Source organism: Chiroxiphia lanceolata, chromosome 15, assembly GCF_009829145.1.
Source record: "Chiroxiphia lanceolata isolate bChiLan1 chromosome 15, bChiLan1.pri, whole genome shotgun sequence".
NCBI classification, from domain to species: Eukaryota; Metazoa; Chordata; class Aves; order Passeriformes; family Pipridae; genus Chiroxiphia; species Chiroxiphia lanceolata.
The window spans coordinates 14,498,321-14,510,673 of record NC_045651.1 but is presented as its reverse complement, the minus strand read 5'-3'; the positions used below and the strand labels follow the sequence as shown (position 1 = coordinate 14,510,673).

The window sequence follows — 12,353 nt, the reverse complement described above, 5'->3', positions numbered from 1 at the left end:
TCACCTTTCTTTCTTTTCACTTCTTTTTTTTTTTTACCTTTATTCACTACTCTGAAAATGGTGGTCTGCAGCAGAGACTGGACAGAGCTCATGTTTCCCAATCTGTAGTTCACTAAGAAGCCCAGCCAGTCTGGAAAACAGTTGGAGAGGCTGATAAACACTGCTTTAGTGAACAGCAGATACCCAAGTCCCTAGTTCTGTGTGAGGCCACTGCTGCACTGTTTGAATCCATCACCCTTCCCTTTATATCCACGGCTTGTGCTCGCCATCCTTTGCCACTGCGAGAATGGAAGAGTTGCCTCTGTTCTGTTCCCTTGGTGGTCGTACCTTCTCGGGGCTGGGTTGGGAGTTCATCAGGCTGGTGCTTTTCTGCTTGTTCCTGTAACTCGGGCCCGTCACCGTTTCGGTTCTGCAATGTTGTAATTATGGCAGTTGGCAGGACACCTTTGGTTTCTCCCGATGGGGCTGCCTGGCTGTGAGCACGGGTGCAGCAGTGCTGCGGTGACTCCTGCAGGTACCGGGGTGTTTTGCCTGCCTGAGCTGTGTGGCCGTGAGTCAGCTCTGGCCCAGGAGCCATCTGGCCGTGCAGCTCCGTGCTGAGCTCATCAGGCTGCTCCCGGGAAAGGTTTCTTCACTCAGGCAGAACAGTCACAGCAGTTCAATCCGTGTGCTGTCAGGGGAGTGGTGGGCAAGTGGCCATTCCCATCCGTCCCAACAAGCCTTGCCTGCATTTCCTCATACCCTCCCAGAAGGAGAATGAGCTGCAAAGCTGTAAATACTTCATATTGGGGTGACTCAGTCCAGTGTTGTGAGAGTGTGCTGTTGGAGCTGTATCAGGGCAGATAACAGTCAGGAGCTCTTGTTATCTTGGTCACCTACATCCATGAAATACAGCCTATTTTAGCCCCTCACCAACTGCAGGCTCAGAAGCACTGACCGCAGCAGCTCAGTTTTCATCCTCGCTGGCATGATGATCCCTGACTTCCACTCCTTGCAGGCAATGTTGCCTCAGTTAGGGGTCATCCAGCTTTCTCTTGTCAAGCAGTGTAATGTCAAATCAACACGGCTGATGCACATGCTCAGGCACTGATCTTTTATTCTCTCACTCCACAAGCGCTCTGTGAGTCCTCCTGAGTGCTGCCCTTTTGCTCTCCCTACCTGACTTTTACCTTTAGTCCCTGAACACAGAGTCTGGCATTGGTGGGGGCAGGAGCTGGGCATGCTCTTCCCTAAGCTACCACAGCAGGAATGTGAGTTTTCCTTTGGAGGGAGGGCATTCTCAAAGGGGCATGTTAAGGCCTGTTCCCCTTATATATACTGTGGCTCTGCCCTTACCCCGGGAAAAGTGAATTCTTGGTGCTCTCCTACAAGTAAGTGGTAATTGCTGGGAAGTAGAAAACTGGTGAGGATGAGGCAAATTGTATCCTCAAGGTGTGGATTTTCCTCCCAGCCTGCTAAGAAAGTGGCAGATAGCTTTGGTTTTGCTTAGATTTTACCCCACTATCAAATGCAGGAATGTTTTTCACTGCACAGGGCTGTGGCCTGTGGTTAATGTGAAGGGCGAACTTGCCTGCAGGCAAGGGGCCTGCTCTCACTGGCCTGGCTGAAACACCCTGTGCTCCATCCACTGCTGTGGCTCCTCCGTGGTGGTGTTTGAGCCAAACACAGTGCTCTCAAACCGCAGGTATGACACGGGTCAGCCACAGCCACCCCAGTCCCTCTCAGTCTCTCCAGCGAGGGTTGTGCTCTTGCACTTCCACCCTCCAGTTCCCCCTGAGCAAAGCACTCCTTCCTCTGATCTTGGTCTGTTACATCCCCAGCAGATCTGTGTGTCTGTATGTTTACTTGGATCAACAGGCTTCTGGATCTTACTGCCCATAATGTTCTCCCTAGTTTTGGCATTGATGGATACAGAGCTCAAAACGACTGTACTGTAAACAGGCAACCCCCAAAATGCTGGGACGTTGACAGCAAGGCTTCTGCAGACTCAGCATATAAAATGGGTCACTACCGAGGGTATTTCACTTGAACAACTCCTCTGTGCCTGCCTTTCTTTTTCCCTTGAAGTCACTTGCATGTGAACAAGTAAAACTAAGACAAGGGGTAACAAAGTGAGGATGAGGAACGGAGAGGGGAAAGTGTCCCACAGTCCCTCTCTGGAGTCTGCATCCTCAGAGTTCCAGCCGGCTGCCTCCCCAGAGCTCTGATCCTGGTGCCGCTGCAGAAATAAAGGCCCATTGAGAAGCCTAGCTCCAAATTAGCATTTGAATTCCCTTGTAGTCTGTTGTCAGATGGGCAGGAGGTGGGTGCTAGTCTCGGTTGCTCAGCACTGATACACAAAGGTGGCTTTAAAAGGTCTTTATTTTTCTGAGGAAAAGAAATGCATTGCTCAAACTGTGGATACTCTGTATTTTCCTTTTTTTTCCCCCCTCCTCTTTTTCTCTTCCTTTCTTGTCCGTTTCACCCCCTTTCCTGGATCAGGCTGAGCCGCAGATAGACACGTCTGGGTATTGTTAGCCCTGTCTGACCTACTTCTCTCCCTCCCCTTGGCCCCGTGTTATGGATGCTGGTGCTATGGAAACCTGGGTGACATGCCAGTGCCACAAAGCCACGGCCACCAGCTGCACCCTCCATTCCCAGCCTCACGGGAGTTCCCCTCCCAAACACCTCCCTCTCCTAAGAAAGTTAGCAGTGCTGCTTCCCAGGGAAATTCCAGGGTGTCCTCCATCTATCCCACCACGCCGTGCCACGGAGGGATTGGGGAGCTCTTCCATGGGCTCGGGTGCTTTTTTCCCCAGTCCCAGGGCACAGTATCTCGGTGCTGGTGGCCACGTGCAAACTCGCTGCTGCCCGCACCAGACCTGTCTGTGCACTTATCCGGCACCGGCCATCACGTCACGGGTAGGAAAGTACACGCGGGCGCCCTTGAAGTTTTCAAGATAATAAGCTACAAGGTTCTGCACCGGGATACAAAAGACTTGCCGGGAGCCCGGATGGAATGCTGTGCCTTCACCGCCCCTCGCGTGGCAAGCAGCCTCACGGGGACGGAGAGTTGTTTACAAGTTCAGCCTCTGCGCTTCTCGTGATAAAAAAACAGTTCTCGCTGGTTCTGCGGGTTTCCTTTGCTGTCTACCGGCCTCTCATCCGGCTGGTTGCTTCTCCTGGGAGCCTGTGGCACTATCAGGGTGGATTTGCTTCCAAATACCTCACGCCAAACCTTTTGCTCTCCCCTATTGCTGACAATGAACTGGCAGCTGTAAGGGAAGGAAGCAGGAAGGAGCTCGGGAATCCGCACGACGCTTGCAGGGGCTCTTTATGCGTGTCGTAAGCGTCTCCAGGAGATTCTTGAGAGGCTCCAGGACTCTCCCAATCCAATAACCTTAATGCCAGAGCCTGGCCCAGCATGGATCAAGCTCGAAGCAGGCGGGTCATGCCTGGGTGCCAGCGGCCGTGCCGGCTGCCCCGGGAGCGCTGCCCCGGGCACGTCTCGGGTGCAGCCGGAGGTGCCCCGGTACGGGCGGCGGAACCGGAGCCGCCGGTGGCCGGTTCTCTTGGACCCCCCGGACCTCCGGGGCACCCCCGGACCCCCCGCCCGCCGCCCCAGCCGCGGGGCACCAGCGCCCTCTCCCGGCCCCAGGAGGAAGCGGCGGGGCCGGGGCGGCCGGAGCGGGGACACAAATCCCGGAGTGGGGACACGAACCCAAGGGGAGAGCTGGGATACGAATCCCGGAGGGAGTGGGGACATAAACTCCACGGGGAAGAGGGGACACAAACACGGGAGGGAGTGGGGACACGAATCCTGGAGGGAGTGGGGACATAAACCCCACGGGGAAGAGGGGATAGGAATTCCAGAGGGAGCGGGGGCAGGAATCCCGGAGGGAGCGGGAACACAAACATGGGGGGGAGCGGGTCTGTCTGCGCAGGTCTGGCCCCCATCGCGGGGCAGTGGGGCACCCCCACCCTTGGCGCTGGACATGGGCTGTGCAGCAGTGCCAGCGGTGGTTGGATCACCCTTAAACTGGAGCTCATGGGGTGGCCTTCACACCAGCAGGACGGTGGCTCGGGGTGGCAGGGGCAGCCCCCCAGCACAGCCCCTGTCAGCCCACTGGCCCCTCAGCACCTCTGCAGCAGATGCAGGTGGGCAAACTGGTGCCATAGAGCACCAGCACACCGTGCTGGGCAGCAGACTGTGAACTGGGTAAATCCCAAAACCGTGGCCTGCATGGTTGAACCATGGACTAGTGCAAAGCCGTTTTCTTTGATGAAGCAGCAGAGCAATGACAGCAGCCCTAATGGAGGGGAGCAGCTTTCCTTCTGCTCAAGGCACCTGAAGTGGCCCCTCTGACAGTGGCTTGAAGGGCCAGTGATGTGCCCAGCAGGTTTTCTATGGCAGAACTAGTGATGGCAGATACCAAGGCCAGAGCCTGACTGCGACATGACAGGATTTTTAATGGTCTTCTGTGAATCCAAGGGGAGAAGCTGGCTACAACTCACTGCTGAATCATTAATTTCCCTCCTCTGAGTCATTCTGCAGCCCTGTCACACACAGAGTGGACACAAGCGGGGCTGAGGTGGGTAGTGGCTCCAGGTTGATACAGCAGGCTTAGAAAATTGGTTGTAGGATAAGACAGAGATTGTGTTTGCAGAACCACTGAGCATCCACTTGGACTAACCCCAAACAGTGGGGTTTTGACATGGAGTCAGGACCTGCACCAGTAGCTGGGGCTGGTCCTTCTGTATTAACCCTCTGGGAGGTGACTCGTACTGGTAAAAAGGTGAAGACTGGGGATCAACTTCAGGAGATGGTGGGACCTGTTAATGTAAAGGCTAAGTGAAATCTCCCTGGGGGCAGGTGGTATGTCTGTCCCTCCCTTGCTAGCCCCAGACCTTGCTAAGGCACAGCCAGGGTTAAACTATGCTCAACCTTTTTGGAAGTGTGTCACCAAAGATGCCAGGAAAAAAGTTGTTGTTTATCTCACTGTGACACTCAGGGGTTCCTGTGAGGATGGGGCTGCGCTGCACCAAAAACTTTGTAGAGACAAGTGTTGTACAGTTATTTTTATCTGGCTTTAAGCCTTCCCCTGCAGTGTTTGCCAGCCTCAATGCAGTGGCAGGACTCCAAGGTGGGAGAGCCCAAAAGCAAAATAGACTGGGGGTTTTGCTGGGTAAGCCAATTTAAAATGCAGGGAAGGAAATGAAACAATGTGAAGAATTAATCACTTCCTCAAAAAAACCCTGCCTTTTGTTCTTACAGTATAGATATGCCTGCTGCTGGTGAAGGGAGGGGTGACCAGTGGGCTTTACAGTGTGGTTAGACTGGCAGCATGCTCATGCAGTTATTTTTGTTCTCTGGGTTTGGTGTGAATTCCCCCTGTGACGACACAGGGAGCATTGCTGGTGTTTCCTGAGCTGTGTCACTAACAGGAGGGCACCAAATGCACCAATGGTCAAAAGCATCAGTGTTGTGAATGGTGGATTCCTGTGAAAATCCAGCCCTTCCTGATGCAGGTGGGACTTGAGCACCATGCAAACCACCCAGTGGAAAACACTTCTTGGTGCTGAGCGGCTCAGCACCCAATCGGCGAGCTCAGCATCTCCCTCCTCAGAGCTCTCCTCTTGTGGCACACAAGGTTGCAGGCTGTGTTGGACTGCGCATCAGGGAAACCAAGGCAGCCACCTTGCATTCAAACACTCATGTTGCTGTTCCCTGCTAGCTGCAGACTCACAAAGAGACACCTAGAACAGCAAGTTCAGTGACTTTTTAATTGTGCACCTTGTTGCCAAGCAGTGTTGGAAGTCACACACGCAGCAGTGATGAGTTTGTGCAGTCTCATAGGCAATGGCTGATGAGCAGCATGAAGGCACTAACAGACCTTTGTGCAACATGTTGATGGCTGCTCCTGTTTACCCCTCACCTCTTTTGTTATGCCGCAGCCCACACTGAATTCCAAACAAATGCCTTTAATAGGTGTGGCCTCGGAAAACTGGCATGAACCCGTGTTCAGTGCCCTGGCTGCAGGCAGGGCTGTTGGAGAACAGGGAACACATGGCCATTCCCTGGGGAAGCTCACTGGGAAACTCAGACTGAGAAGAGTTTGCTTTTATGCATCCAGCTTTCCTAAAACTCTCCTTGTTTTGGATCGTTGGTGTTTCGCATGATGGAGCTGCCAGATACGGAGCACCTGGCACACAAAAGTGCCGTGGGGGAAAAATACCTCCTGAAGAGCTCAGCAGTTCGTGCTGGTGCTGGGCAGCGAGAAGGGAGGTGATAAAAACTCAGATGAGGGTGGATTTGTTGCTGGGGGCTGTGTGAGTTGCAGCCAGTCTGTAACGAAGTGCAGGAGGGAGCAGAACTCCAAGGTGAGGACACTGAGGAAGGACAGAGGACTGGGTCACGCTGTGAGAAGTTGGAGGACGTTCAGCCCCACGTAGTGAGAGAGCAAGGAATGCAGGATACCCAGGGCTGATGCTCCAACGAGAATCCAGAGAACTCCAGTGGAAAAGTATATCGGGGCGAGCCTGATGGGAGAGAGGCAGCCTGCTGAGACTGAGTATCCCATCCAGGAATGGTCCCTTCCTCTCTGCAGAAATGGGGTGGGAAGGCAGCTCCTGGCTGTCCCCTGTCCCCTCTGTGGGGTGCCATGCGCTGCTCCTGCCTCCAGGGAGCACACCCTGAAAGGGCTCGGTGCAGCTCCAGCCTTGCCCCATATGTGTGTAGCTGCCCCCAGTCCTGCATCCACGCCCTCATTACTTATCACAGACAAGGCTGAGCCATGCAGGAACCCCGAAGTGAAGCATCTGGGAGTCCTGAGTTTCCTCAAAGCACATTATGTTCCCAAATACAACTCCCCAGGGGTTACCAGGCACTCCAGGCTCTAGCAGAGGTGTTTACCTTTCTGAAGATGATGCCCTGTATCCTGTAAAGTAGCAGTAGCGGGAGTAGAGATAGAGCAGACCCAAAGCTGCAGCTAGACCTGTGGTTAAGAGAGATCACAGTCACCAGCTCCAAAAGCTTTTTGGAGCCACTTGGAGCTACAGAGGTAGCCCAAAGTGAAGGAATAGAGATTCTGTGTCCTCTGGCTTCACCCTCCCTCAGAGACAGAATTACTGCTTAACTTATTGTTCAGAAGGTGAACGGGACCTGAGGACTGAGCCAGTACTCAGGGGAACAGATCCAGTGACAAACCAGGTAATGGGATATTCTCACCTTGATGGAAGAAGAGTCCAGCCTGCCACAGAAGTGCCAGGAAAATTGGAAAATACTCAGAGGAGTTCACCCTGGCAGGAAAGAGGAAGGTCATAAACAAGGAAAAGAAGGAAGCTCTTCCTTTTATGGTTCCCCTAGCAGTTTCCAGATGCTGGAGGCTATTGTTTTTTAGAAGAGACGTTGCCATAAGAAGCCTCCAGGCTTGCACCTTTCCCCACAGTTCCTGTCCCAGCTTTATTCACAGAAATTAGACAGTGGAAGGAACTGGGTTTCCAGGGCAAAAAAAAATTAAAGGAAAGGTGTCCAGGTGAGACTGTGCACAGAAAGGCTTTGTGAACCACCCCCACTCCCCCTTCCCAAGTGCCACAACCCAAACCCTTCTATCAATGTCCCAAAGCCCCAGGGAAGAGCTGCAGGGAAGGTCTGCCCCTCAAGCAGGTAAGACCAGAGCAGCTTGGCTTCATGCAGGAGTGGGAGGGAGCACATGGCTGTTTGGGTTGCTCGTATACTATGCTTCATCCTCCTGAAGACAAAATAGGGCCAAAAGATGCTGGATGAGGCTGACTTTAGGCTGGTGAAGGAGCAGAGAAAGGGATGGTTGAGGGGATCCTGCTCCTGCTGCCCAGTTGCTTGTTTTCTAGCAAAAGCGAAAGCTCCTCCCTCTCTGCCCCCCTCCCCACCGCAGCCCTAGAACAGAAGTCAGGCAGAGATAATGGATAATGGCACCACAATCCCCACATCCCCATTCCAGACCCAATGAGATCTTTTTGGGAGCTTGTCCTTCCCAGTGAGCGGGATTCAGAGCAGGGCTGAAGCTGCCTGAGGTTTGAACACCACTTGGCTAAAACCAGCCAAAGTCTCAGGCACCAAGAGCTGACTTTAGCAGCCCTTCACTGTACAGCAGATTCCTACGTGATTTCTATCAGGACTCAAGAGCCAGTCCAGTCTTGATGTTGGCTGTTCAACCCACTAATTAACCCCGAGGGAGGTAACTGCTGAATTACAGTCCTGAGAAAGGAATGGCAAAGCAGGGGAAAGGCAGTGCCATTACACGAGATCTGGCAAACATCAGGTAGAAGGAGGTTCTTACTGTGCTCGAAAGACCCTCTCAAATTCAGGTGGGCCCGAGGTCTTTGGAGGTGAAATGCCAAACAACCTCCTAGCATAGATCACCTGGAGGAAGAAGTAGGCTGCAGCAAAAGAGAGAAAAGTAGCCGTGGTCAGTCCTGTGGCTGGGCACAGTGGGGTCAGGAGATGGTCAGACGTTGGGGAAAAAGATCTGCATGCTCCTCCTGACCCCACAACCCATCATAGCAGAGAAAGTTAGAGTAAAATCCCAGATGCCTTTTAGGTATGGAAAAGGAATGACCCAGTGCAACAGTGAAGAGTATGCAATCATGTATCACCGGTGTTATCTGCTTTCTCTCCTGTGTAATTAAGATATCCTCAGTTCCATAGAAACTGTTACACAATTCTGATGCACTTTGTTACTCACAATTTTCTTTTAAATCTTTTAGTTTTTTCCTCTTTCCAAGTTCTGACTGAGGAGGGACAGAACCAATGCCACAGATAAGTCACCCAGGCAAAGAATTAAAATGTCACGCAATGTGAACCCATGGCTGGGTGGTTCTGTGTGACCCGTCACAGCCCCTCCTTCCACATTTCCACACTGCAGAGCTCTCTGTATGCTCATATCTACACACACTTCAGGAACTGCTGTAAACCCAATGAAAGAAATTCTATGTGTCTGTAGATCAACCAAGAAATTCCCGAATGAAGGAGGCAAGCCATTTCAGAGAAAGGGCTTCCCAGGCACTCATTTGGTTGAATACTTTCCAAAACCCAGACAAGATATCAGTTTACTGTCTGAAAAGCAGCAACGTGCCAGTGCAATAGCAGACATTAAATATGAAAATGAAAGAAAATCAGTGGAGTTGCAGTAGATTGACCCAGCAAGTATTTGAGCATGTGCATCTGATGGTCCCTACCTTGCTCCAGGACTCCCAGGACTGTCACAGCAGCGAGCAGATGAATCTGATCCAACATACTGACTCTTCCAAACCCTAGAAAATGTGATTTCTTGCTTAGAAGCTCCTCTGGCCAGGTTTAGTCTTTGCTGATGTGGCAGTTGGCTGTGGTAGCTGGCAGCATATGTTTGCTCTAATTTAACAAACAAAGGGAAGATTTAGTCTGTGGTACTCACACCCAGGAGGAGTCTGACTTGCCCTGTGGAAATGGAAATCAGTGGAGACAGGTCTAAAGGAATATTTCCGTTCCTGCCCCCCTTTTCCCAGAAGTGGAAAAGCAGAGAGCAGAGATAAGGGAAATGGGAGCTGAATGGATGGACAAATTTCAAAAGGCCGGTGATCTGCTCCCCCAGGGGCATCTGCTTTAAAATGCAGGCCAAGGCACATCCCTCTCTTTGATGTTGCATGAGAAACCAACTGGGCTATTGTGCCTCACCAGAGCACCAGAACAGGCGGTGTTCCAAGGTACATATCCCTGTGTACATATCCCTACATAGACTCTGGATAGCATGTGTTGGGCATGGAGAACAACTTATGGCCACAGTGCTGAGACAGTGTTGAATAAAACCCCTGAATGAAAAACCCTCTGCAAGGTAAGACAGGACGTGATAAAGTATAAAAATCCCTAGATCTGTCCTGCACAGTGATGCTTTATTTGGGGATGGGTCCTGCAGAACGACTGTCAGACACCCAGAGGGCTTCAGAGCTTCCTCATACTGGAAAGACTGGGACCTGTGCATTTAAGGCTTCTAATCAATCCTCAGCCCAATGAACTCTCCATGTAAGCACCAGAGAGAGTTCTGCCTGGGGAAAAACCTGAGGAATTCACTAGGATATAGCAAAAGGAAAATTATGTTTTCACATGTCAGGAGACACCTACTTAGATAATTCCCTTCTAACAGCACAAAGCTGGAATGGCCCAGAGCTGCAGGGACAGCCAGCTTTGTTTCCTTCCTCTCCCTTCATTCGAAGAATTCTCCCATCAGACCAGGGAAAAAGGAAAGCAGGTTAAGTCAAAGTGATCGTTGAACACCACTATTACAGAAAATTATATTAAAGCAGGTTACAGGAATTACATTGTATGCCTGATGTCCTTGATAGACTTTCTAAGAAGCACCATGCTGGTTCTGGTTTTCTGCCTCTCTATGTGTTATAAAGGCACCCAAAATGGGTATAACAATGTCCCAACTTAGTGTTGCTCCAAATATCAAACACAACCCACACTGTTTTTCATGCACCAGCTCTAAGATTAATTCTTTCATCTCAGAATTGAACCTTTTTCATTCCAGTGGCTGTTCAGAAATATGAGGAACATTGTGTTTTCTTCCATTTAGTTGTCAAAGAAATTAAGACCTCCCGTGTGTTAGCTCAAAAAGGGCAAAAGGTCTCAAAGTACTTAATAATGTTTTATTTCTCTCTGCTCCTGTCTGATCACAGCCCACTAGCCAAAGAAAATATAAAGCAAAACAACTGAGCTAAAAAGATCTGAGCTTACACCTCCATCAGATGACAGTGGAGTGTAAGGGAATTTGAGCCAGGAGGAGCTGTACAGGTGACACAGAACACACCCATCCTCCAGATCACCATTAGACACAAAATACTTCTACTATCATCATCTAGCATAATCTGAGTATAATAAAGGTCAGTAGAAACATGAATGAATAAACAAGCACAGATGTCTCTCCCCTCCTCCTCCCTCCCTCGTACGCGTAATTTTTCAAGCTGGTTTTAATCTCCCGAAGGGCACATTTTTCTTGTCCCTCGTTGTCGCCATCAGAACTTGCTTATTTTCCATTCTCACTTGGCGTTTGCAAGAATAGGAAAACCTCCTGCACAAGTACCCTCCTCCCAGGGCCAAATGCCCTTCGAGGGGAGGACTGTCACTGTTGGACAGCCTCAGCACCCTGCAGACAACAGCACATCGCAAAACTTCACCTACCGAGGGTAACACAGCCAAATTTCCTCCTAAGCAAAGGCAAGTCCTGAAGTCCCAGGTGCACCTTGGGGTGGATTTTCTGAGCAAGAGCTACTGAAACATTGTCTCTCACTTCCCAGCTCTGCACTCTAAGTTACGCTGTGTGAACATGGCCCTGCCGCAGGGAGGCTGGACTGGCATGGACCAAAGTCCTCGCACCTCCCACTGAGTCCTCACTGGAGGCATTTCTCTGTGCCCATGGTTGCTTATGCCACCTCTTCCTGCAGCCAATAATCCTTTCTGCGTCCCCATTAATTACCGTGGTAGGGAAACACTGTGAGCTAGACTGCAACATCAACAGGGATTAAAAAACAACCTTGGGAATTAAAATGATCAACACAAAAGGCTTAGAGGCGTTTTAAACATCCAGAGTTTGCAGCACCCCTTACTCTCCAGGAGCAGCAGAGCAAGGAGAAGCCAGCAGTGCTGAGTCCAGCACTGTTACATGCAGTAACATCCCCTAGAACTGTATTTTAGGAGTGTAAAATGACCCAAGAGCTTCCTGACAGTGGAAGGGGGAATATTTTGCAGATGGACAACTTACCCTTCAGCTGCGAAGCATGAAGGCGCCTCGTCCTTCCAGTCGTATTGTACAAATATGGAAGTATTTTCTGATCTAGGTCGTACTTATGCTTCCTTTCCCTTCGAATTCTTTTGCAGCCACTGAGTACATCCAAATCTGTGACTGTGGACCTGCTTGCAAGAATAATTACTGTCCTTCTAACAGCACATAGAAAAAAAGTTGGGAGGGTTTATCCAAAAGAATTTCTTCTCACAGGAAGTGTTTTTCTAGTTTGAGAGAGATAAAGAGAGCTCAGCCCCAAGCGACTCAGTCTGTTCAAGTAACAGCTCCTCAGGGCAGGGTGGTGGGGTCGGGGATGTGCTCTCCTGACCTCCCCACACCCAGGAAGGCTTCTGTTAACTCAGACCAACACGTGTTGAGATTTTCCTAGAATTCTTGGCTTTTACAGCCGTAAAAGGAAGGACAGGCTCAAAACATAGCAAGAAAAAGCCAATTCATTATTTCACCCCTTAGGAAGACACAGCTGACTGCACATCCCCAGGAAGTGGGGACAGTTGCTGCTCTGCAGTTCCCGCCAGGGCTCCCAGCAAGGCACAAGCTGGCTCAGATCTCCTGAGAGAT

At 50.9% G+C, this 12,353-nt stretch overlaps 1 protein-coding gene across 7 annotated transcripts; it reads right to left on the bottom strand.

Annotated features, from left to right (window-relative positions):
- Positions 1-4,226: 4,226 nt before the first annotated feature.
- Positions 4,227-11,965, bottom strand: LOC116794315 (leukotriene C4 synthase-like). 7 transcript variants are annotated; one of them, XM_032702907.1, is made up of 6 exons: positions 11,754-11,965; positions 9,196-9,433; positions 8,298-8,397; positions 7,208-7,278; positions 6,893-6,974; positions 4,227-6,519 (listed from the first exon to the last, which is right to left on the bottom strand). In XM_032702907.1, the coding sequence occupies exons 2-6, from the start codon at positions 9,251-9,253 to the stop codon at positions 6,393-6,395; spliced, it is 438 nt and encodes a 145-aa protein (XP_032558798.1). In that variant the 5' UTR covers positions 9,254-9,433; positions 11,754-11,965; the 3' UTR covers positions 4,227-6,392. The 7 variants fall into 7 exon arrangements, with proteins under 7 accessions (XP_032558798.1, XP_032558797.1, XP_032558801.1 ...); XM_032702906.1 differs by having other exon boundaries at positions 9,196-9,367; XM_032702910.1 differs by having other exon boundaries at positions 9,196-9,270.
- Between the last annotated feature and the right edge of the window lie 388 nt (positions 11,966-12,353).